The 24,666-nt window shown below is 45.1% G+C and overlaps 1 protein-coding gene across 1 annotated transcript; it reads right to left on the minus strand.

Annotated features, from left to right (window-relative positions):
- Nucleotides 1–6,872: 6,872 nt before the first annotated feature.
- Nucleotides 6,873–18,554, minus strand: SFXN2 (sideroflexin 2). The gene is made up of 11 exons (XM_006879974.1): nt 18,394–18,554; nt 18,069–18,239; nt 16,705–16,803; nt 16,155–16,230; nt 15,254–15,339; nt 12,328–12,388; nt 11,924–11,990; nt 11,249–11,298; nt 10,841–10,890; nt 7,999–8,046; nt 6,873–6,972 (listed from the first exon to the last, which is right to left on the minus strand). The coding sequence occupies exons 1-11, from the start codon at nt 18,552–18,554 to the stop codon at nt 6,873–6,875; spliced, it is 969 nt and encodes a 322-aa protein (XP_006880036.1).
- Nucleotides 18,555–24,666: the final 6,112 nt, after the last annotated feature.

Consider the following 24,666-nt stretch of genomic DNA (forward strand, 5'->3'; position numbering starts at 1 on the left):
CTCCTGTTGAAAGTGGGCATTAATTTCTTGGCTGTAACTGTGCCTCCCTAACCTCCCAAAGGATAACAAGCTGTGTTTACACCTCAATGTTTTGGAGTCAGGGGATGCTGAATAAAGGAGTGATAGTTGGGAAAAGGGCCAAAAAAAGTGTTCCCACATTCCACCTACCACCCACACCTCCTGTCTCTCTCTTGCCTCTCATCTGATTGAAGATGAGACGCTTTGGCAGTTGGGCCATTTCTTTGTTTCTGAGTATAAAGAAGAAAATAAAAACTTTTAATAGCATGAAAAAAAAAACACACACAAAAAAACCCTGAAACTACTGGAAAAACAAATTCAAGCCTGGGATTACAGTACCGAAGGATACCGTGGGCAAAGTCTTGGGTGATTCAGGAACCATCAAAAGGAGATGGAGAGAATACACGGAATCACTGTACCAAAAATTGCAGACACAGAACCACTACAGGAAGTAATTTAAGCTACAATGAAGGCACTGGAAAAAATTAAGCCCCAGGAATTGATGGAATAGCGATTGACATGTTCCAACAAACAGATGCAGCCCTGGACGTGCTCACTGCCAAGCCAAGAAATCCGGGAAGTGACTGGCCCACTGACTGAAAGAGATTAATATTTGTTCCCATTCTCCAAAGAAGGTGATCCAACAAGAGTGTGGAAATCATCAATCATTAATGTTACATGCAAGGAAAATCTTGCTACTCTTTTTTTAGAGAGCTAGAGGTGTACATTGACAAAGAACTGCCAATAATTCACACCAGATATGAAGAGGCTGTGTATGGAACCAAGGATAATACTGCTGATATTAGATGGATGTTTATCTAAGTTTTTGTTTTGGTTTTTTGCGTTTTTTTAAAGGGGGGCATTTAAGAGAGACTTATTTTATTTTATTTTATTATTTTTTGTGTATGTACGGTCAAATCAGATCTGACTGGTACAGGAGGAAATTATCCCTCCTTTCCAGCAGAGCATCTGGTGGATTTGAACCGTCTACCTTTGGGATTGCAGTACAGCTTCTTGCCACTAGGCTACCAGAACTCCCCTTATCTATGTTTTATTGGCTATGCAGAGGAATTTGGTTGTTCAGATTTACAACAAATTGTGACTAACATTGAGAAACATGGGAATCCCAGAACATTTAATTGTGCTCATGTGAAACTTATATCTAGATCAAAAGGCTATTGTCTGAACAGAGCAAGGGAATACTGAATAGTTTAAAATCAAGAAAGGTGTGTATCAGGGCTATACCAGTAAGTAAATTAGAGGTTTTAAAGTATTAAGTGGAAGGGGAATGAGAGAGCTATTGTTTAATGGGTACAGGGTTTCTATCTGGAGTGATGAAAAATTTTGGTGATGGTGTATGCACTTAATGCCACTGACCTGTAAACTTAAAAATGGTTGAGATGGTAAATTTTATATTATCTCCTTTTATGAAAGCACAGCAAATGCCAAGAGATTTGTAGAGTTGGGAAGAGAAGAGCAGAGTGTATAGCGTTCTGAAGGAATCTTCCTAAATAATGGCTCCAGAACTCCCAGCTAGCTCTGGTAATCTTTTTCGTGTCTGAAACTGTGCAGAAGGTATAGAAGGTCTCCTTTACAAGACAGCAAGGTCAAAGAAAGACTTTTCTGCTCAGACAATAGATAAAATAGAAAAGCAAATTGTACATGCTACAGCATGAATGAGCCTTGACATTATGCTAAGTATAAGGTACTCATTCAACCAGAACAAGGAGATGCTATGTGGTTTAAAATCAGAAAAGTTGTATGTCAAGGTTGTATCCTTTCACCATACCTATTCAAGCTGTACATACTTAATAATCTGAGAAGCTGAACTATCAGAAATGGAGAAAGATTCATCTATAACCTCCAATATGCAGATGACAACTTTGCTCACAGAAAGTGAAGAGGATCTGAAGCACTTAAGAAAGGTAAAAAACTGGTGAGGGAGTGAAAAAAAAAGGTAAAAAACTATAGCTTTCAATATGAATTGTACTTAATAATAAAAATTCTTGGAACTGGACCAATAAGCAACTTCATGACAGATAAGATTGAAATTTTCAAGAATTTGACTTGGATCCATTATCAATGACCATGGAACCAGCAGCCAAGCAATCAAACGGGGTGTTGTTGTAAGCCATCAAGTCAAAACCGACCCACAGCTGACCCTCTGACAGGTTTTCAAAGGCAGTTAATCACATGGGAGGAGATTGCCTATTCTTCTACAGAGCAGCTGGTGGCCTCAAAATGCATGCCTTTGGGATTGCAGTGCAGCTTCTTGCCACCAGGCAACACGTGGGCAAATCTGTTGCAAAGGACTTTTTAACAGGTTAAAAAGCAAAGCTGTCAATTTGAGGATTAAGGGGTGTCTGACTCAAGCCATATTTTCAGTTTCTTCACAGGCATGCAAAAACTGAACAAAGAAAAATTATGGCTAAGGGGGGGGGAGTATAATTTTGCATTGCAGTGTTTGCAAAACATTGCATGTACCACAGATTGCCAGAAGAACCAATCTGTAGCTAGAAAACTCCTTACAAGCAAAGACAGTAAGAATTCATCTCACTTAATTTGAATATGTTCTCAGGAGGGATCAATCTCTGGAGAAGGACATCATGTTTGGTAAAGCAAATGGTGAGCAAATAAAGCAGAAACCCCTCAATGAGATGAGTTAACAGTGGTTTCAACAATGGATTAAAATGTGTCTACTATAGGGAGCATGATACAGGACCAGGCCATACTTCCTTCTATGATACATGGGATGGGTGGTCACTGACTATGAGCTGGGACGAAGTCAACAGTACCCAAGTTGAAGTCAGACACAGGAGACCTTACCTTTTGACTCCATTTATATGAAATATCCAGAATAAATAAATCCACAGAGCCAGAAAATAGCTTCATTTTGTAAGTGGCTTAGGGAAAGTGGGAATGGAGAATGATTGCTAATGGATACCAAGTTCTTTTTTGCTGTTATGTACTGTAGTCAGAATCACCCATAGCTGACCCTCCAGCGGATTGTCAAAGGCAGTATACCACACAGGAGATTGCCCATCTTTCTCCCGCAGAGCAACGGGTGGATTTGAACCATGTGCCTTTGGTTTGGCAGTGCAGCTCCTTTTCACTAGGCCACCAGGGCTCCTCCCTAGTTTCTTTAGAGTGATGAAAATTGTCTAGAATTGATGGTGGTGACTGCATAACTTTGCAAATACTAGAAACCAGGGAGTTGTATACTTTAAAGGGGTGAACTTTATGCTATGTTGATTACATACTAATTTCTTTAAATAGGAGGGGGTAAAAATCCAACTGAAGCTTTTTACTTTGGCCAAAGGAGTCCTTGTGTTAGTTAACGCTCAATGCCGTTTGCTGCTAACAGGAAGCCTGAAGGTTCAAATACACCCAGTTGTACCTTGGAAGAAAGGTCTGATGATTTACTTCTGCCAAGTCAGTCCCTGAGAACACTGTGGAAGGCAGGTCCACTCTCCCACACACATCTAGCAGATGTCAACACCTTGGCTTAGCAATGAGCACTACACCTTGAGCTCAAGAAGTCATCTTCCTGGGGGGCTCTGGTGGCCTAGTGTTAAGGAGCTGCAACTACAATCCCAGAGGCACATGGTTCAAATCCACCAGATGCTCTGCCAGAGAAGGAGGGACAATCTCCTCCTGTACCAATCAGATCTGATTTGACGGTACACTCACACAAAAATAATAAAATTTAATAAAAAAAAAAGTCATCGTCCTCATTGACCCTTAGAATTGTCCTCACAGCTAGTTAGCATAACTAGGAAGTTATTGGGGGGGAGGTGTAATCTGTAGGGAGTTAGGCTGTTAACCCAAAGGTCATGCCTCTCTGGTGATTCAAATCCCCCTGCAGCTCTTCCTGGAGAAAGAGGAGCAATCTCCTCCTGTTTTACAACCTCAGAAACTCAATGGAATGTTAGTTATGAGCCAGTTTCAATTAGGTGGTGATGAGTTAATGATTAGAAATGCAAATTCTCAGACCCCACCCAGAATTACAGAACCAGAAACTCTAAGACTGTTTTAACAAGTCCTCCAAGCACACCCATGTTTATTGCTGCTTTGTTCACAATAGCAAAGAGTTGGAAACAACCCAAGTGCCCATCAACAAATGAATGGATAGAGCAGCTATGGTATATTCACATAATGTAATATTACGCAGCACTGAAAAACAAAGAACCCATGAAATATATTAAATGGGTGACAATGGAGGACATTATGCTGAAATGTCTCAGTCACAAAAAAACAAGTACAGCATAATGCCACTGTTATAAAACAGGACTGATAATGCGGTATATTTCCCTGGTCTGTCCCTCTGCCTGTTTGTCTCTCTGCAGACCAAGGAATCTTGCCCGGGAGACCCCTTAATAAAGCTTCTTTAGCTTCCTTTAAAAAAACAAACAAAACCAAGACTGACATGGGGGGTGGGAGAAAACTAAGAAAAGAGGGGATAATAATGTACAGAGCATTGAAACAGGGGGGAGAGAACTGTATAAAAGGAATATATGATTAGGTATATTCCTCTAGGTCGTATAGACCTCGTGTACAAGTTGCCATACCAGTCACTTGTGGTTGCTGTGAGGCTGAACACTGTGACACTGATGTGTCAAATGCGTTAATGGTTGGCTACCCAATTCCGACAGAGAGTGGGGTGGAGCTCCCCAATTAAAACAAGCTTGAAAGGAGTGGCATCCACTTCCATAATAGCTTGCCTCCAGAAACCCTATGAACCTGGAGAGAGGATGAAAGACAGCCAAGAGTCATAGGGTCTCTATGAGTGTCATAGGGTCTCTAAGAGTTGCCTGCCACTTGATGGCACTTAACAACAATTAGGCATTATTTGCATGACAAGAGTCCAGAATAGGAGCTGCATTGTAAAGTGATCTGGGTGGGGTGGGGTGGGGTGGGGAGAGTGACACAAAGAAAAAAGCGATCTGGGGTGGGGGCAGAGAGGAAAATGTGCAACAATGAAGGATTGGAAACCCAAGTTCTTTATAAATTTTCATTAAAATCTCAATTAAAAAATAAAAAGAAAAAAGAAATGTCAAGAAGGAAAAAAACAAAACAAATCCTCCAGGTGACTCTGACACTTGTTCCTAAGAGCCTGTGTTGTAGGGCAGGAAGAACTTTTATTTCTGTAAAAGACTAGATCATAAGCAAATCAATATAACATTAAAAAAGTAAGAGATTCTTCTCCATCTTCCACTTTTCTCCCCCAAAAACTGGATGATTTTTCAGACTTTGTCTGCCATTCATAAGCTGTCACATATTCTTCACTTTGTTTCCCTCTTTAAACATGTTAAGGAGCAGATTTCCATGTCTTTCTTGGTGAACTTGAATTGTCATCCTTTCATTTTGCAGCACAATCCTTTAACTCCTGCACTACAAAAACAGGGCAGTGACTGCTGTCAAGTGGGAATCAATTCACACAACTCGCACAGGTAGAGAGACTGCCCGTCTTTCTTACCCGGGGTTGGTGGTGGATTTGAACAGTGCTAGTCCCAACAGATGACGTCATTAGAGCTCATAAAAAAGAGGTTACTCTGGGACCATGGAGTGTGGTTGTTTTGTCCTATTTCTAGGGTAACTCGACTCTCATTCTGTGAGGCCTTGGGTTTCCAGAAAAGACAAGCAGACTACCCCGGCTTCACTAGAGAAATGGCATCCAGGAAAGCTGACCAGTTCCCATAAACTCAGGGACCCTTTTCCACGCAAAGGTCAAAGGTGAAAGCAAGAGGCTTTATTGACAATTCATCGTAATCCTTAAAGAAATGAATTAAATTCACACTGAAATCCTTTGAACAGAGTCAGCAAATTCTACCAGATAAAATTTGCACATACACATTAATCCCAAGTAAACCCCATACTTCCTGAGGAGCTGGAAAAGTCACTTCGGACCGTCAGGCTGTGGAACGGAGGTAGCTGTGACTTGCTTGAAGGCTATTTGGTCCGAGTCAATTTCCTTGAGGAGGTATCCAAGGAAAACTCCCCTTTCCTACTCAGTATACACCAGTTTGCTTTCTAACCAAAAGTTGAAGACGGGAGGTAGCCAGGAAAAGATATTCATGCCTACATGCATCCTGTTCATTCACAGTTGGTGGACTTACTTTTAAAAGCAGTGATATAAGGCAGCAGGAGGAAGGACAACTTCCAGCATCATAGAGAAGATGCCAAGAATAGATTCAGATATGAGTTAAGAGCAAGAGAACAAAGTGTCAACAGGTCAAGCCTGAAGTACTTTATTGCCTGGCACGATAGCCTTTTTGGCACAAATAACTCCTGGATACCTGAGAAACTCCTCTCCAAGGAGCTTTCAGACCAGGGAGCACTGGGCAGGAGAGTGAGGAAGGGTAGAGATGAGAGATCAAAGGAACAAACTTCTTTTCCCCACTTCTTCCTGAGTGAAGTTGAAACGGCCCAGGTAAAAGGCATTGTTGAGCGAGGGGGGAGCAAAAGTAAGAAAAGAAAAAGAATATGAGTTTTTCTGGGTTTCAGGGGCTTTTCTTAACACTAGGTTGGAATCGAGCATCTCAAAGCTTCTAATTCCACAAAACAGGCCGAGTATCTCCCCAGGCACCAGCACCTGCTCCTTGAAGACCCTCGCTGCTGGGCTCCAAGGAATGGGGGTTGGATATAGGGAGGAGATAGAGGGTTTTGGTCTTTCCTCCTTATTCACTTTGACCCCCTGTGGTCTGGTAAACAAGTATGAAGGCTCTTCTCAGCCACTCCAAATCCACCCAGGCCTTCATACCCTATCAGCAGAGGAATGAGGGCCCAGGTACGCCCAGCAGCTGGGGAGGAACTGGTGAATTCGGATGCAGATTGGTCCTTTCAGGGGAGGGCACTTAGAGACCCTTGTTGAAGTAGACATAAGGCACAAGTTCTCCATGCTTGATCCTGATGGTGTCTCGGAGTTCAGGTTCCAGATAGGAAACTGGCAATTCACTGAAAAGGAAGGAGAGGCTGATCGGTACACCACCACTTAGCACAGGAAGTGACGCTCTAATAAAAGCCCAACCCAAAGGCCACCTCTAAGAGATCCTGATTTTACCAGCCAGAACTCTCAACAGCCTCTGTATGCAATGATAAGCTGCTTTTACCTCTACTTAGCCAACTTCATTCCCCTTGGTGTCAAAATTCTTTGTTTAATCGTCTCTTTTCCACACACTCAGGTGCTATTACAAGCTCAGTGCGTGATACACAGACAATATCAGCACATGACGAGGGAACTAAGGAGGAAGCTGTAGTGGCACAGTAGTGAAAGCATGCGAGTGTTTAACCAGGAGGTTGGCAGTTCAAACCCATCAGTCACTCCACAGGAAAAAGACGAGGCAATCTCTTTCTGTAAAGATTTACCATGCTGGCAACCAATGGGTCAGTTCTCCTCTGTCCTAAGGGCTCTATGAAGGTGGAGTCAACTCAACTGGCCATGAGGTACCACTGAACCAAGAGTATTGAGGACTGGGAGGCAGGCATCTCCTGTGTTACACTCAAGCTACGCCTGGTGCCAGGTCTCTTACCAGCCTCTAGTGCTTTCTTTTTTTTCTCCCCACTCCTGCTTCCCTTGCCCTCATTGAGAACATTCAACAGGGGCTGTTCAACTAGTATATCCTCTAGCATTCACAAGTCAGAGTAAGAACCTCGTCTGTAGTACAGCTCTAAGGTCAGACCCGACCACAGGAGGAAGACTAGCAACTACCAGCAGGAGAAGTTTCTTGTTCCCTCACCTTCTCTCAAGAGCCCTTGTTCCACTATAAGGGAGCAACCTCACCCCTCCTCCTGGCTTCTCCTGCCTCTCCCCTTGAACGTCTGTTTGGGTTTGTCAGGTACTCAGAGTAAAGAGGCCCAGAGTTTAGGCCGAAGGGCACTTGTCCTTGGGCAGATGCCGCCCTCTCTGCTCCCTCCTTCAGAACAGCAGCAGGTCAGAGGATAGGGACAGAGTGTCCAGAGTGAAGGATGAACAGCTGATACCATGTCTGTGGGAAGAGACCACATGCCACGGGCACCATGAAGATGAGGCTGCAGGAGAGAAAAAGCAAAGCGTTAGTGGATTTCTCCCTCACAGGCCCACCCTCACCCTAAGCTCCTCACATGGTGAGATGCTCATTCTCCCAGCCCACCTTCCCAGCTGCCTCATAGCCCCTCTCCCCTCAACCCTGCTCCTGACACTTGAGTTTCGAGATCCTGGATTCATCCCAGAGAGAAAATCAGGCATGAAGTTCAAGTAGATGAGGGGACAGTGGAGTTACTAGGGATGCAAGCAGCAGGCTCAGGGACCGCAAGCATGCCCTGATGTGCAGGGAAGTAATGACAGGCATAAAGCCCAAGGGCCTGCATCTTTATTCAGAGAGCAAAGCCATCCAAACCAGACGCCTCCCAGTCCATTCTGATACCCACGCTAGAAAAACCCAGGAAAGAACAGAGTTTCTCAAATTTCACTGTGTATACAGATGACTTGAGGAGCTCGTTAAAATTTGATGCTCATTTAGTAGGTTTGAAGAAAGGACAGGTGATTATAAGATTTCAGGTGATGCTGGTCCAGAACCACACTTCAGAAAACAAAGTCTTCACAAAATTTGAGAATCTGGCAAAGCTGGTTTCATATCCCAGCTATGGGACTTAGCAGCTATGGGACTCCAAGTAAGCTATTTGTGAACCTCCCAAGCCAGCCTCGCTGTGAGGATTAAATGACATAGCATATACAGGGCACCCCGCCCACCATAGCTACTCAATCTGCAATAGACAGCATCACACATTAAGATTGCTAAGGATCAAATTCAGCTCCAGTAATTACTGGCTATATACACTTGGCCTCAATTTCTGCACTTATAAAAAGAAGATAATAGCATTTGTGGAATGCCTAGGTAGTACAATTGGTCAGTGTGCTTGACTGCTAATAAAAAAGCTGGAGGTTCAAGGCCATCCAGAGGCATCCCAAAAGAATGTCCTGGCAATCTATTGCTAAAAAATATATGGAGTTCTGGCGAGCTCTGGTGGCCTAGTGGCAAGAAGCTGCACTGCAATCCCAGAGGTACACGGTTCAAATCCATCAGATGCTCTGCTGAAGGAGGAGGGACAATCTCCTCCTGTACCAGACAGATCTGATTTGATGGTACACACATAAAAAGTAATTAAAAAAAAATAAATGGAGTTCCTTGGAAACCAATGGAGCAAAGTACTACTCTGATATATGTGGTGTCACCATGAATTAGAATCAATTCAACAGTATATGCATATAGAGAATGAGAAAATGAAGTCAAGTTATAGATGTGAGGCATTAGCACTGAGGGAGTATACAAAACATGCAATAAATGCCCCTGTACTTGTTGGTGTCAATAGCCCCACAGCTTGGCAAAGCATCACTGATACCGGGGCCATGTCCAGCCCACAGGCAGACAGCTAAGAATGCTGACATGCCTTCCTCTCCTTGAAACTGAGACACTGATATTCCCATCAAAGCTGTGTCTTGCCTATTTTTTAAAAAAATGAAAGTTCTGGGAGCTCTGGTGGCCTGGTGGCAAGAAGCTGCATTGCAATCCCAGAGGAACACGGTTCAAATCCACCAGATGCTCTGCTGGAGAAGGCAGGGCAATCTCCTCCTGTACCAGTCAGATTTGATTTTGACACACATAAAATTTAAAAAAAAAAGGGAGCTCTGGTGGCCTAGTGGCAAGAAGCTGCACTGCAATCCCAGATGTACATGGTTTGAATCCACCAGATGCTCTGCTGGAGAAGGAGGGGCAGTCTCCTCCTCTATCAGTCAGATCCAATTTGATGGTACACTCACAAAAAATAATAAAATAAGATTTAAATAAAAAAAATTTAAAAGAAAAAAAAAGTTTAAAAAAATAAACTTTTTTTTAAAAAATGAAAGTTTAGGACTATAGGATTACACATTATTTGTATGGCAACAGTCCAGAATGAGAGGTGCATAGCAAAGTGGACTGGGTTGAGGGGTAGATATTACACAACAATGAATGTTTTAAAAAAAGTGAGGTAAGGGCATAGGAAGGAAAATATGCAACAACAATTGAACGAAAAATTCAACTTTCCTGGAAACTTTAGTTAAAATCACAATAAAATTTTTTAAAAAAATAATGGAAGTTTACAAATCATTGGTTTTTCACTGATGAAAATTTATAAATTATATTGGCTTTTTATCTACTCATTAAATATACTTTATTACAAGGCATAATCAACTCCTTACTATATATTTTTGCCTTTCCTTTCATTCAATTCACCTATTTATTAATTTTCAGTTCCCTTTCCCTCCTTTCTCATCCCAGTTAAGTAAGCATCCAAGAATGACTCCTCCCTCCATCTGTGTGTAAATCTTTCCTTAGAGAGCTTTGGTGGCCAAGGGGTAAGAAGCTGTGCTGCAGTCCCACAGGCACACAGTTTCTGAATCCACCAGCTGCTCTGCAGGAGAAGGATGGGCAATCTCCTCCCATGAGATTAAAACTGCTTCTGAAAACCCACTAGAGGGTCAGCTATTGGTCGGTTCTAACTGGATGGTACTGCCATCCTTGTCTCTGGTCTAAAACTGCTTCAAACTACAGGTCAGAGGTGAGGCCTGAGTAAGGCACCAACCACCCTCCTTTCCACACTGATGGATATACAATCTCTTCTCAAACAAGGATGCCCTCAAAAAGAGAAGAGATGAGACCTTTCCAGATGGACCATAGCTTTCCTGAGTTTGGTCATTTTTAAAGTCAGGCAAAAGCGCGCATATTCTCCACCACAGACACCATGGGAAAGCATAACTTGGGTCTCCAGGCAGCCCAGAACCCAAACCATCAATCAGGATACTCACAAGCACCCACACAGCAAAACCTGAAACGGAGCATGGAGGACCTTGACTTTCTGTGCAAAAAAGAAACAGAAGAGAAACCCAAATGGGATGTATATATCTTCAGGTGAACCTCATATCTGCCTCCACCCATCAGCCAGCCAGCAAGAGGATCCCAGAGGCATGGAACACCTGGGCCTGGGGTAGAGGAGAACAGGAGGGGATGCCTCCCACTCGCTTTGCTCTCTGCAGACAAGGTCAGGAAACCACCATGAAGCCAAAAACAGATGGCCAGGAGCTGAGAGGGGCTCCAGCACACCAGCTGAGATGAAGGAGTGGCCGTTAGAAGGTCAGGGGGCTCTGAAGGCCCCAGGCACAGATGTGGCTGGGAGACTGTGGGCAGGAAAGATGACAGAAGAAAACACCACTCACCTTCATGAAATGTAGCCTCTCCAGTCGTTCCATGAGGACTGGCAGGAAGACTGGAAGAGACCAGAGAAGAAGTTTAGGGTAAGTCTCACCCCAGAGTCCTGCTGAAGTCAGACTATGGCTCAGTGACCCCACCCCTCTCTAAACCCAGAAGCTCCACAAGGACTTTGTGTTTCAGGGGAGGACTCCGTGGGTATGGTCACCCAGACCTTCTCTCCAAGTCCCTGCAGAACAATGCTTCCCATATTTTTCAATTTACACACCCGTAATCACTGTAGGACTTGTGCCTTAAAATCCAAAGTATCTTTCTCAAAATTCAAAATACCTTGAAGGCTCCTGCAGATCTATTCTGTACCCCCCAGGAAGCTCCACCAGGGTGGTGAATTTCTCTCTTCTTCCACTGTCTGACCAGCACCCAGCTTCTGCATCAAGCACATAGTAGGTGCTTGCCAAATAACTACTGAGAGGGATAGACAGAGTTTTCTCTCCCGCAAAGTCTCGGACTACATGATGTTCCGGGCACATCATCCTGTGATTCTCCTGTAGTTCTCAGCGTTTGAGAAAACTAGTTTGGGAAACAGGGCTGCAGAGGCAGAGTCCCACCTCCCTTCAGAAAGCCAAGTGCGGCTCAGGCCTCCCTCATGCCTCCCCCCAGCATGGAGGGGCTCCCCGTCTTACTCATGCCAGGGGCTGCCATGGTGATCCGAGAAATAACCACTTGGGTGATGCCTATAGCGGCAGCTCTCTAAGACAGAGAAGAGTAAGTTGTTAGAATGATCTTATCCAGTGAACCTGGGGCTGGACGAAGGTCATGGCCAGATCTGAACTGGTCAAAGGGAAGATGTGGGTCTGCCCAGGGGTTCAATGACTTCACCCAACCTTCTCGCACCCAGCCAGATCTTTGTGGACTACAAATGATGGAGAGAAGACATGGGAGGCTTGTTCTGAACAAAGACATGTGGGGCAAATAAGGATGGCATCAGAAAGAAGGCTTCATCATCCTGTTTGGAACCCAGACCTTCTCTGACCACGAAAGGGAGGAAAAGGTCCCTCCTCCCACCCACAGGGAGATCTCTGCTCACCCGAGAATGACCAATGTCGTTCTGATTCCCATCCTTCACGCAGATGCCCTGGATCAGTTCCCTAAACACAAACAGGAGTTGCCGGACTCAGGGACAGGAGGACTGGACACTACCCGTCATGTGACACACCGGGAGACCAAGGCCAGGGCACTGGCGTCCCTCTAGACTTCTGCACACTATACTCTGAACAGAATCCCAGAAGCAGTCAAGAGCAGAGGCCCCGAGAGCTGCTCCCGGGCCTGCGCTTCCTAGGTCGGATCCCAGAACTGCCGAGTGTGTGCCACTGAGCGTATTAACAAGCCCCTAAAGCCTGCTCTCCTCATTTGAAAAATGGGGACAATCATGGCAGGCACTTCACAGGGCTTGGTGAGAGTTTAATAAGATAGAGACTGCCAAGTACGGAGCCAAGCGCTTAACAGAGTGACCGCTTGACAGAGAACAACTGTTACGGCTGTTATTTCCAGCCAAGTTCTTTAGACAGGATATAAACCGAAACCAGGTAGGTTTTGGGGAATGAAGAACTTGCTGAGGGTAGGGATGAGGAAGGAGCAGTGTTTATGCGTGACTATCTTGGACTGAAGCTCAACATCAAGAAAACAAAGATTTTCACCACTGGGCCTATTGGCAGCATCATGATGGATGGTGAAGAGATTAAGATTGTTAACAGTTTTAGTTTACTTGGCTCCACAATCAACACTCTTGGAACCAGCAGTGAGGAAATTAAAAGATGAATTGCATTGGGAAAGTCTGCTGTCAGAGACCCTGCCAAAGTACTGAAGAGCAATGATGTCCATCTGGAGAATAAGGTGCCCCTAATTCAGGCTATGGTCTTTACAATTACTTGCTATGCGTCAGAAAGCTGGACGATGACTAGGGATTATAGAAGGAGAGTTGATGCCTTTGAGCTGTGGTGCTGGAGAAGAGTATTGGATATACCAGGGACTGCTAAGAGAACAAACAGGTTCATCCTAGAGAGGGTGAAACCAAGCTGCTTCTTTGGAGGCAAGAATTATGAAGCTTCACCTGACATACTTCGGACATGTTGCAAGGAGGGACCAGTCCTTAGAAAGGGACATGATGCTTGGTAGGGTGGAGGGGACAGTGGAAGAGAGGAAGACCCTTGATGAGATGGATTGATTCAGTAACTGGGGTAATGGGGGTAAGTATATCAGAGACAATAAGATTGGCACAAGATAGAGCAGAGTTTAGGGCTATTGTACATAGGGTTGCTATGAGTCACAGGCGACTCGACGACACAAAACAACAATCTTGGTAAGAGAGAGCTCTTGAATCCACCAGATGCTCTGCTGGAGAAAGAGGGGCAATCTCCTCCTGTACCAGTTAGATCCAATTTGACGGTACACACAAAAAATAATAAAATTTAAAAAAAGTAATTAAAAAAAAAAAGAGGGAGCTCTTGTGGTCTAGTGGTAAGAAACGGCGCTGCAATCCCAAAGGCATGCATTTCAAATCCAACAGCTGTCCACAGAAGGATGTGCAATCTCCTCCTGTGTAGTTAACTGCCTCTGAAAACCCACTGGAGGATCAACTATGGGTCAATGCTGCCTATTTCCAGAGCCTTGGGGATGATTAACAGACTGAGGTGTCTAAGGACTGAACAGTACCAAGAAGCTTTGAAAGAAGCCAGAGGAGTACCATAAAACAGATGCTTTCTAAGCACCCGGCCCTAGGCTTTTCTTTAGGAAGAGTGAAAGGAAAACTCGTGTTGCACAGTGTTTGTTTCTTGACTAGAAAAAGCCTTGTTGTTCTTTTATTGGAGGGTTTAATGATCGAATATACATAAAAAGCTCAAAACCGTGTCTGGAACCTAACCCATTCTATCTATGTGTTAGACACAATTGTCATTACGCTGGCAACTACCGTGATGATCTCTGCCAGCCTCGTTTCCTTAGAACTGTATTCCAAGAGCCCATACAGAAAGGGCATTTCCAGAGTTATTGTTGTGCATTGTCCAGTTGGAACTGACCCATGGTTGGTTTTCACAGGCTGTAAAATGCATGGAAGGAGGTTGCCTTGCTCTCTCCTGTACACAACAACAACAACAATCCTGGTGAGAAATCTGGTGTAAGAAGCTGTGTTGCAATCTCAAAGGCACAGTTTTAATCTACCAGCTACTCTGCAGGAAAAGGATGGGCAATCTCCTCCTGAGATTTACAGCCTCTGAAAACCCACTGAGAGGTCAGCTATGGGTCAGTTTCACCATAAGGGCACACAACAACAATCCTGGCAAGGCAGGGGGCTCTGGTGGCTTAGAGGGTAAGGAGTTGTGCTGCCAACCTAAAGGCAAGTGGTTCAAATTCAACAGCTGGTCCTCAGGAGAGATCATCACGGTAGTTGCCAGCGTAATGACAATTGTGTCTAACACATAGATAGAATGGGTTAGGTTCCAGACACGGTTTTGAGCTTTTTATGTATATTCGATCATTAAACCCTCCTAATAAAAGAACAAGACTTTTCCTAGTCAAGAAACAAACACTGTGCAACACGAGTTTTCCTTTCACTCTTCCTAAAGAAAAGCCTAGGGCCGGGTGCTTAGAAAGCATCTGTTTTATGGTACTCCTCTGGCTTCTTTCAAAGCTTCTTGGTACTGTTCAGTCCTTAGACACCTCAGTCTGTTAATCATCCCCAAGGCTCTGGAAATAGGCAGCATTCGCAACTGCAATCACTGTTTCAGTTAAAGGGACAGGCTCCAGCACATCCTATTTTCCCCAGCGAGGAAGTGATTCGCACCACACTGCACACAAAGATTAAGCCTGTCACCCACCACTCTCAGGTGGGCAGGAATATTCCTTCAGAGGCTCCTTCAGCACTTTGACTCCAAGAAGCCACCCACTGCCGTGATGCCTCGCCTTTCCCCTGGTACCCTCATGATTTACAGAAAGGAAAAGAGGACCCCAGTACTTACTGCTGTCGCATCATTGGGATGTTGACACAGTTTGCTGCAGCTACAGCGGCAAAGGGCACCCAGCGTCCCACTAGGGGTGGCGCTCTCTGTTGAGAGAAGGGAAAAGGGACTTGTCAGGTTCACTGGGAGATGAGGATGTGGGGATTTAAAGTCTATAAAATCAGAGCCCTGGTGGCGCAGTGGGTTACATATTGGGCTGCTAACCAAAAGGTCGGCAGTTAGAATCCCCCAGCAGCTCCATGGGAGGAGGGTAAAAATGGTGGGAAGGTTTGGTATAAATTTCCCTATTAAGATTTATAACCTCTTTTTTTTTTTAATTTATAACCTCTTTTACAACAAAGAATGTTCCCATTTAGACTTAAGAGAACTCAGGGATGTTTAGAAGAATAAATGAATGAACAAGTCCTTTTTAGGGGGGGACAAAAGATGAAGATTTAGAACCTCAGGAAGCCAATGGAGCATGGATTGCCATGAGTTAGAATTGATGTGACAATGGCAGTGAGTGTATTTATGTATGTATGATGTATGTACGTATGTATTTGTTTATTTATTTGATGCAGTGGTTAAATGCCTGGCTGCTAACAGCAGGGTTGGCAGTTCAAATCCTGAAGCAGTTCAGCAGGGGAAAGATGTGGCAGTCTTTGTTTGTAAAGATTACAGCCTTGTAAATCCCACGGGACAGTTCACTCGACGGCAACAAATTTTTAAATACCAAATCACAGCACACCGAAGTCCCTCACAGGCTTGAGAAAGACCAAACCGGTGCAGCCTGGCGGTGGTCCCCACCGCTTGCTGGACTCTGGGCAGACCAATTCATCCAGCCTGAAGAAAGAGCTGTTTTTCCCCAGGACTTTGCTGCCCCCTCGTGGCCGTCCTTACCCACAGCAGTCCCAGGGCATACCTTTGTCAACATATTCATGCTCACGGCAGTGGCCACAGCAGTGGTGGTGGCTGTGAAGTAGGAAAGGGCCATCTGCCTAGTGGAAGAGAGAGATGCTTTTGGTAGGGGGAAGGGACCCTACTCCCTGAGGGCAAGACCACGAGCTTATGTGAGAAAGTCTGGAAATGAGGCTTCAGACCTGAAACCTCATGGGATGGGTTCCTGCCTCGGAACAACCTTTCTTTGAACTTTAAAGTGCCCTATCTGCTGAATTCTTTTTGAGGCTCTTGCAGGGCTGAATTTTTACTCTTCAGAATTCAGCTAAACTGTCCTGTCTGACTGATCCTCTCCCCTGTTCTCTATCTACTCACCCTGGTTATTTTATCACGGGTACCAAGGACAGTCTCAGATCACTGTATTTGCTTGCTTTTTAGATATTATATTCCATGACAGTGGGGATCACACTTGTCTGACTCCACAATGGACTCCCAACATCTAGAACCCTGCCTGGCACATAGACTCACAATGGATTTGATAAAGGAAGGGAGAAACACATTTGGAACTGATCTACCTGATTGACGTGGGGGAAGCCGCATTCCTGTTGGTGTAGTTGACTAAGGCATTGAACGACTGGTTCACCCATTGCCAGAAGACCACCGCCGGCACCGTCCTACCAGTAAGGGAGGCCAAGAGAGGCAGAGGGGAGAAGAAGACGGTGGGAAGGTTTGGTGTACGTCAGTCAAATCACATGGACGTTTCATCTGCAGCAGCTCCCCAAGCTACTCCTAAGATGTCTGGCAGCACACGTAGTTTCTCACCCAGCGTTTATGGAATACTCTTCCTCCTTTTGGCCACCAGGAGGTCACTTTCTCTGGAACTTTCCTTTGCCTCTCCTGACAGAGTGTTAGCCATTCCATGCTCTCTGCTCTGAGTACACCAAATCCTCCCTGAACCTACCACTTACCAAGCTGTTTTGTAACTGCTTATTGGGTCTCAAAACTAGGAGTTCCTTGAAGGGAGGGATTGAGTCTATATTCCTAACACCCGGCACAGGCTGGGCTCAATAAAGGCTGACTGGAAAATGAATGAATGAATTGCCTGAAGGGGGGCAGAGGAGAGAGCTATACACTAGCAGTTCAACATCCCCAACTGAACCAAAAGAAAGGTTCTTCCTACCTTCCCTTCCCAAATTATGATGATACATTGTAATAATATATTAAAGTTATTATTTTAAAAAACCAATACACACACTAACTCATCATCATCTAGTTAGAAATGACCCTCCAACAGGTTTTTAGAGGCTATAAATCACACAAGAAGAGATCCATCTCTGTCCCTCAGAGAAGTTGGTGGATTTGAACCATGTGCCTTTGGGTGGCAGCATAATTCTTGACCCACTGAGCTACCAGCGCTCCCTAGTTTAGTTTATCAACTCAGAATCGAAAGTGAACTGCCTGAGTTAAAATCCAGGCATGGACATTCCCTGGCTGTGTGAACTTGAATAAGTTAACTTCTCCAGGCCCCTCTTTTTCACCTCTACAATGGGAATGAGCACAGTACCTGCCTGTAAGGTTGTTAGAAGAGTTAGCTGCGTTATTACAAAGCGTTGGTATCTGGCAGGTAACAATAAAACCAATGAGATGCCATAGAGTGAATTTTAACTCACAGTGACCCCATGTATGTCAGAGTAGAACTGTGCATCTTAGGGATTTTCAGTGGTTGATTTTTCAGAAGTAAATCATCAGACATTTCTTCTAAGACCCTTCTAGATGGCCTAAAACTGCCAACCTTTCATTCAGCAGCCAAGTATCCTAATTGCTTATACCACCAGAGGTTCTAAGAAAGTAATGAAGATGGCTATTATTATTGCTCTCACAATATGGCTCCCTGTCTACCAGGTTCTGTACCTCCCAACTGCCCCACCCCAGGACCCACCGGTAGAACTGGAGCATAAAGCCTGTGAGGATCATGCCCCCAGGGACCTGGAAAGACATCCTCCCAATGACGTTCATCTTCTCCCCAGTGTCAGGATGAAAGGCTGAGTCATACAACTTCTTGGCATACAAGAGCTGCTCCACTTGGGTGCCTGGGGGCACGGTTCCCATCCTGCCACCAGAAATAAAAAAATGAGAGCTAGCCTGCATGCAGGGTTTCCACCCAGCCCTACAGATACCTCTCAGCTACCCCAAAACACCCTGCTTTCCCTGTCTCCCCCATTTATGGGCCCCTGTCAGCCCAGTCTTCTCCCCTAACCACTCACCTGCTCTTCTCCACCATCATCTTGGCCCAGTCCAGCTCCCGCTCTGGCACCACGACTGTGCGGGGATCGGTGATACTGAAGAAGTGTTTCACCCGCCCCAGGAAAGTGCGTTGGTCCCAGCGAGGAGCATCGATGTCAAAGCCAGACAGGTCGGCCTTCATCCTGCTGCACAATTGTGAGCTAAAGGGTCACAGGAAGAAGGAAGGGTGTCATCAAATTCAGAGCCTGCCCCAGAGGCCCTGAGCACCTCCTGCCACTTTAAAGACTGTCCACATTCACCAGTCACTGGGCATCAATGATCCCCTGGGGAGGGCCCAGTGGATGGTTGCCAGGCTGAGTGGTCAGGCCCCAACTTGTGCTTTCAGAGTGCCTGGTGTTGGCCAGCCCTGTGCTTGATCACATTGTGGTGAGGGGGTGGAGAAAGACTAGGAAAAGGGACAGCACAGCCCCTGGACTTGGTGGGCTCAGAGCCTGATGGAGGAAACAGTGCAGAATCTATGTAGCAGCAGCAGTACAGCAGGAGAGGAGAGGAAGCCGAGATGAATGGGGCTGCACTTTGCAGAGACTTCCCAGAAGAAGGGGAGTGTGAACTAGGGCCTGACAGCGAGCCCAGCTTTGTCCAGAGGAGGCAGCAGGCACGTAATCACAGGACAGGCAGGCAGGGTCACTGATCAAGGCGGCATGAACACAGCATGCTCACTGGCAGCACTACCTCAGAGTGTGTGTGTTATCCATGCTGTTATCACAGAAATACCACAAGTGGGCAGCTTTAACAGACAGTTATTTTCTCACAGTTTAGGAGGCAAGAAGTCCAAATTCTGGGCGCCAGCTCTATAAGGCTTTTCCTTCTGGACTGGCGGCTGATGGCATCTTTGTCTCCCTTCAGCTCCCATCTTCAAAGATGTTGATGTGGCAGCCAGCTCCCCTTCCCTGCTCACTGCTCTGTCCTAATCTACTTTTTACCTCAAAGGTATTTGACTTAGAACATATCCTAAAATAAAATGGCATAGCCTCTTAGCATAACAAAAGAAATCTATTCCCAAACAGGACTATAACCATAGGTCTGTTGTTGATGTGTGCCGTCCAGTAGGAACTGACTCATAGCTGACCCTTCAGTGGGTTTTCAGAGGCAGGTAAGTCACATGGGAAGAGGCTGCCCATCTTTCTCTCATGGAGTGGCAGGTGGACTCGAACTGCTTGTCTTTGAGTTGGCAGTGCAACTCCTTACCCACTAAGCCACCAGAGCTCCAGAACCACAGGTCTGGGAGTTAGGATTAACAACAGGTATTTCGGGGAGACACAATTCAATCCATAACAATGTGTGAGTGAGGACCGAGGCCACAGGGTGAGTGAGGCACAGGCTTAAGAGTCAGAGATAAAGAGATGGAATCAAAGAGCAGAATGTACACAATACTGTTGGCAGCCCCTTCCCAGTCCCTGGTGAGCAGTGGGGAGCCAGATTAGAAGAATCTAAAATTGGGGTGGCTCCATCTCCCAGCCTGCTTGAGTCTGCTGCTCCAGGGTCATTATTAATAGCATCCCTTTTATCCCTCTCAACAGTGTCACAATTCATATGACAAATGATATGGTCACTTTTTCTAAAATGAAACCGAGATTCTAAACACACTTTGTGAGAACATGAAACCAGAATGAGTAAAAGTCAGCTAGATGGAGGAGAAGTGTCGGAGGCAAAAAGAAAAGGCAGCCTGGAAGCCACACCACGCACGTGGGCCCAACCCTCTCACCTGGAACTTGGTCTGGGATCTGCAAGCTGAAAACCTAGCTTTTAAAATTTTTGCCTGACAATTTCAGGAAGTCATTAAAAGATTTTAAGAAGGGGTATGGTTAAATCAGATTTGGGGTTCAGAAGGACCATTCTGGAAATGAGAATAAACCTGTGAGATGTAGGGAGACCAGGTAGAAGGAAACTGGTCATCTAGCTAAGCAGGGTTTCAAATGAGCACAGACACATGAGAAAAAAGAGGCGCTCAGACTGAAAGCCTTTCACAAAAGCAGAATCTTAAGGTTTGCTAAGTGACTGCAAATTATAGAAAGAATATCAGCTGGGGTTTAACCAGAGAGAAACAGATATATTGATACGTTGTTTTTAAGGGTCATTAAGTCAATTTCACTTCATAGCAAACTCACCTGTTATGGAGTAGGCCCTCTTTGGAAGAGCTTTCAACTGATTAAGTCAGACCCACCCAGAAAAGGCTCCCTTTTAAATAACTCAAACTATTAGGGACTTTAGTTGTTTTTGTTCTGATGTGCCATTGAATCACCTGTGACTCATAGGTCACCACAGCTCTGAACTCTGCTTTATCTTGAGCCAATTTCATTGTCTCTGACACACCTACACCCCATGACCCCAGTTACTGAGTCAGTCCATTTCATCCAGGGTCTTCCTCTCTTGCACTGTCCCTACACCCTTCTAAGCATGTCGTCCCTCTCCAGTGACTGGTCCCTCCTGGCAACATGCCTAAAGTATATCAGACAGAGCTTTCAATCCTCGCCTCCAAGGAACAACCTGGTTTCTCCCTCTCCAGGATGGACCTGTTTGTTCTCTTGGCAGCCTAAGGTATATTCAATACTTTTCTCCAGCACCACAACTCAAAGGCATCGATGATTCTTCTGTCATCCTTAGTCACTATCCAGCTCCCGGATGCATAGCAAGTCACTGTGAAGACCACAACCTGGATCAGGTGCACCTTTGTCTCCAGACTGACATCACTGCTCTTCAGTACTCTGGAGAGGTCACTGACAGCAGATTTTTCCCAATGCAATTTGTCTTTTAATTTCCTAGCTGGGACTTCAGCTACATAAGCAGAATCTCTTCACCTTGCTTAGTACTTGGGTGAATAAATGCAGCCAATCACACTCACTTCTGGTGGGTTTTCATACAATGACTCTCATGGCTTTTCAAGGTTGTGAATCTTGGTGGGAAGAGAATAACCTGCCTTTCTCCTGAGGAGCCGCTGGAGGATTCACACCACAGAAGATGCATGGCATTTTGGTCAGCAGCGCAGCACACCCCAGACTTCACCACCAGAGCTCACTGATTAAATGGGAGTACATGAACAAGACGCCTCCTCACAGACCACCCCACCCAGAAACAGGGATTCCCGGGCCATTTTGTTCAGCCTCATCAAGCTGGCTCATCACAGATATCCAGAGACTGCCTGGGTTTCTGACCTTGGTAACAACATAATGAGAGAGTGAGGAGAGGAAAATAAAAACAAGTTTGATTTTCCAAATAACTGAGTTTCAAGTGGCATGGTACTTTCCTAAGTGCAAAAGGTTGCTGCCTGTCTTAAGCTCTTTCCAAATGCTGTTCCCTGTCCAGAATGCTATTCTTTCCCCTGATTCACTAAATAATACCTACTCATCCTTCAAAAGGGAGTTCGGTGGCCTGGAAATAAAGAGCTGCACTGCCAACTCAAAGGCACATGGTTCAAATTCACCAGAGGCCTGGGTCCATCTTGTCCACCTTACACTGCAGCCTCAGGGCCTAGCACCATGCCCGCATGAGGAAGGCGTTCAAGAATGTGCTGGGTGAGAGGTCCAGTCAGTTGGCATTTGGATATCAGGTCTGAAAAAACGCAGAGAGCAGGAAGATCCGGGGTAGAAACTGGGTGCGAGGGGGAAATCGAGTCAGGAGCACTGAGGTTTATGACAAAGTTTTCAAGTGGGAAGACACAGTGGGAAAAAACAGTGCTGAGGAGACACCCTGTGGAAGCGCCCCTTTAATAGGCAAGAGGGGAAATGAAGCTTCCAGAAGGATAAGAACCAATGGAGAGTTGAGAGGAGGAGAAAAGTGTGTGGTGGTCAACTTTTAAGTTTCTGTGAAAATGGGAGGAACTGGAGCTAATAATGGATAGGTTGGGGGTGTCCTTCCAGAATCCAGGAGAGGAGGGGCCCACTGCACCCCTACCCGACTAGCATCCAGGCTCTGCCTTCTCGCATCCCATTCCCCCATGAAGCCCATGAGGAAGCCAGGGGCTCCGCCCTCCAGGACAGCATGATTTAGTCACTTCACTCAGTCCCAACAGGGAAGAGCTCATGTTCCCTGACTCTGCTGTTGTGTGATTTCAACTCATTGTGTCCTTTTTGAGACAGAGTAGAACAGCCCCAGAGTTTCCTAGGCTGTAATCGTTATAGGAGCTGGTGCCCTGGTCTTTTCTTCCACAAAGCTGTGAATAGGATTCAATCACTGACCTTTCAGTTAGTAGCTAAGTGTATAACCACTGAGCTAACAGAGCTCTGTGTTGACTCGACACGAAACTAAAAGCAACCTACTACCCCCAATAAAGAAGAGAGAAGAGCTGGGAGCAGTGCACATCATCTGAGCCCAGGTCCTTGCACTGAAAACCTCCTAAACCTAGGGGAAGACTGAGGGCAATTTTGGAAATCTTAAAACATGGAAATCTCCAAAGAAGATCAGCCTTATAGTAGCTTTTGAAAAGAAGCAAGAGCTTTCCTCCTGGACTGGAAGCCAACATTAAGAGAAAGCCTTCTCACGGTTCAAATCCACCAGATGCTCTGCTGGAGAAGGAGGGGCAATCTCCTCCTGTACCAATCAGATTTGATTTGATGGTACACACACAAAAAATAATAAAGTAAAATAAAAATAAAGAGAAAGCCTTTTCTTAGGGCTGGCACCAGGAGTTTAGACATCTTGCCTCCTAAACTGTGAAAGAATTTTTGGGCGAGCTCTGGTGGCCTAGTGGCAAAAAGCTGCACTGCAATCCTAGAGATGCATGGTTTGAATCCATCAGATGCTCTGCTGGAGAAGGAGGGACAATCTCCTCCTCTACCAGTCAGATCTGATTTGACAATATACACACAAAAAAATAATTTAAAAAAATTAAAATAAAAAAAGGAATAAATTTTTGTTTGTTAAAGCTAGGGAAAAAAAAAACCAAAACAAAAAAACCCACCCAAATAAAACTAAAACGAGTTGGCCAGACTTACAGGTCAGACCACCTAGACTTACAGAGAGAAGTCCTGGCCTATATTTGCTGGAGACAACTAAAAGTGCTATACTTTCTCAACACACACACACACACCCACACACACCCACACACACCCCTTCTCTGCCGCCTCCCTCCACTCTCCTGATCAGCATTAGAAAGTTACTATGGAGCTTCTTCTATCACAAAGGGTAATCATTTGCTAAAGTATACAAGAACTTTTGCCCTCATTACAAGAGTACCCTGGTTTTCTCTTTGGCATCATGTGAGGCTTTTGCAATGATCACTTTTTATTAATTCATTGTTGCACATTTTCTGTTCCCCCTCCTCTTCCATCCCCTTCTCCCAGTCCACTCTGCAATGCACCCTTTGTTCCAGATTTTACTCACACGTATAATGGATAATCATATATTGCTTTTGGCCAGTTCTTCCCCTCATCTGTTCTAATGGAGTGTTAATTATCTATCCACTCTTTCCCCATTTGCTCTCCAACCCCCTCATGTCTGTCCTATTTTCTTAATACTTACAATTACATAATTATTATAAGTATTATAAGTTTAAAGACTTCTTAAAGATTGTGAAGGAGCCCTGATAATGTAATGAGTTGTGTGGGTTGCTAACTGAAAGGTTAGAGGTTTGAATGCACCAACCACCACGTAGGAGAAAGATATAAATGGTTCTTGTTAAGACTTACAGCCTTGCAGATCCACATCAGGTGTCATAAGTCTGCATCAACTCAACAGCATAAGGTTTTGTGTAAAGATGATGAGGGTCATAAGAATGGCAATCACATCTGTGTTCACTGCTTACCCCTAGGCTGGCTTCAGGATCTGTCTACTGCCTCTCTGAAATACATTCCAACTTCTTGAACCTATTGGGAATGCCACTTATTTTCAGTCAAATTCACAATGTGCACTGGTTACAGAACTGGGGGCAGGCTTTCCTTCATGAAGTTGCACATAGTCTGTTGTCCCAGCTGTACAGATTTACCTGTGTGCTGCTGGTCGGTGCCACCAAGTCAGTGTTAACTCATCATGACTGTTTGTGACAAAACAGACCTGACCTGCAGGGTTTTCCTTTGCGAGGTCTTTTTCTCCCAAAGACACTGGGTGGGTCTGAGCCTTCAATCTTTGTTGTTGCTGTTGTTAGGTGCTGTAGAGAATGATTCATAGTGCCCCTGTGAATACGTGTTCTGAACCCTCTCCTTTCCAACCACAGTTGCGATGGTTGTGGCCCCAGGGTTCCTTGAATCACATGTAGTCTCTAACTTTTCAGCCACTATTACTCTCCTTTCTCCCACACA

This window comes from Elephantulus edwardii, unplaced genomic scaffold (assembly GCF_000299155.1).
Source record: "Elephantulus edwardii isolate Elephantulus edwardi_28Jun2011 unplaced genomic scaffold, EleEdw1.0 scaffold00006, whole genome shotgun sequence".
Classification (NCBI taxonomy): Eukaryota; Metazoa; Chordata; class Mammalia; order Macroscelidea; family Macroscelididae; genus Elephantulus; species Elephantulus edwardii.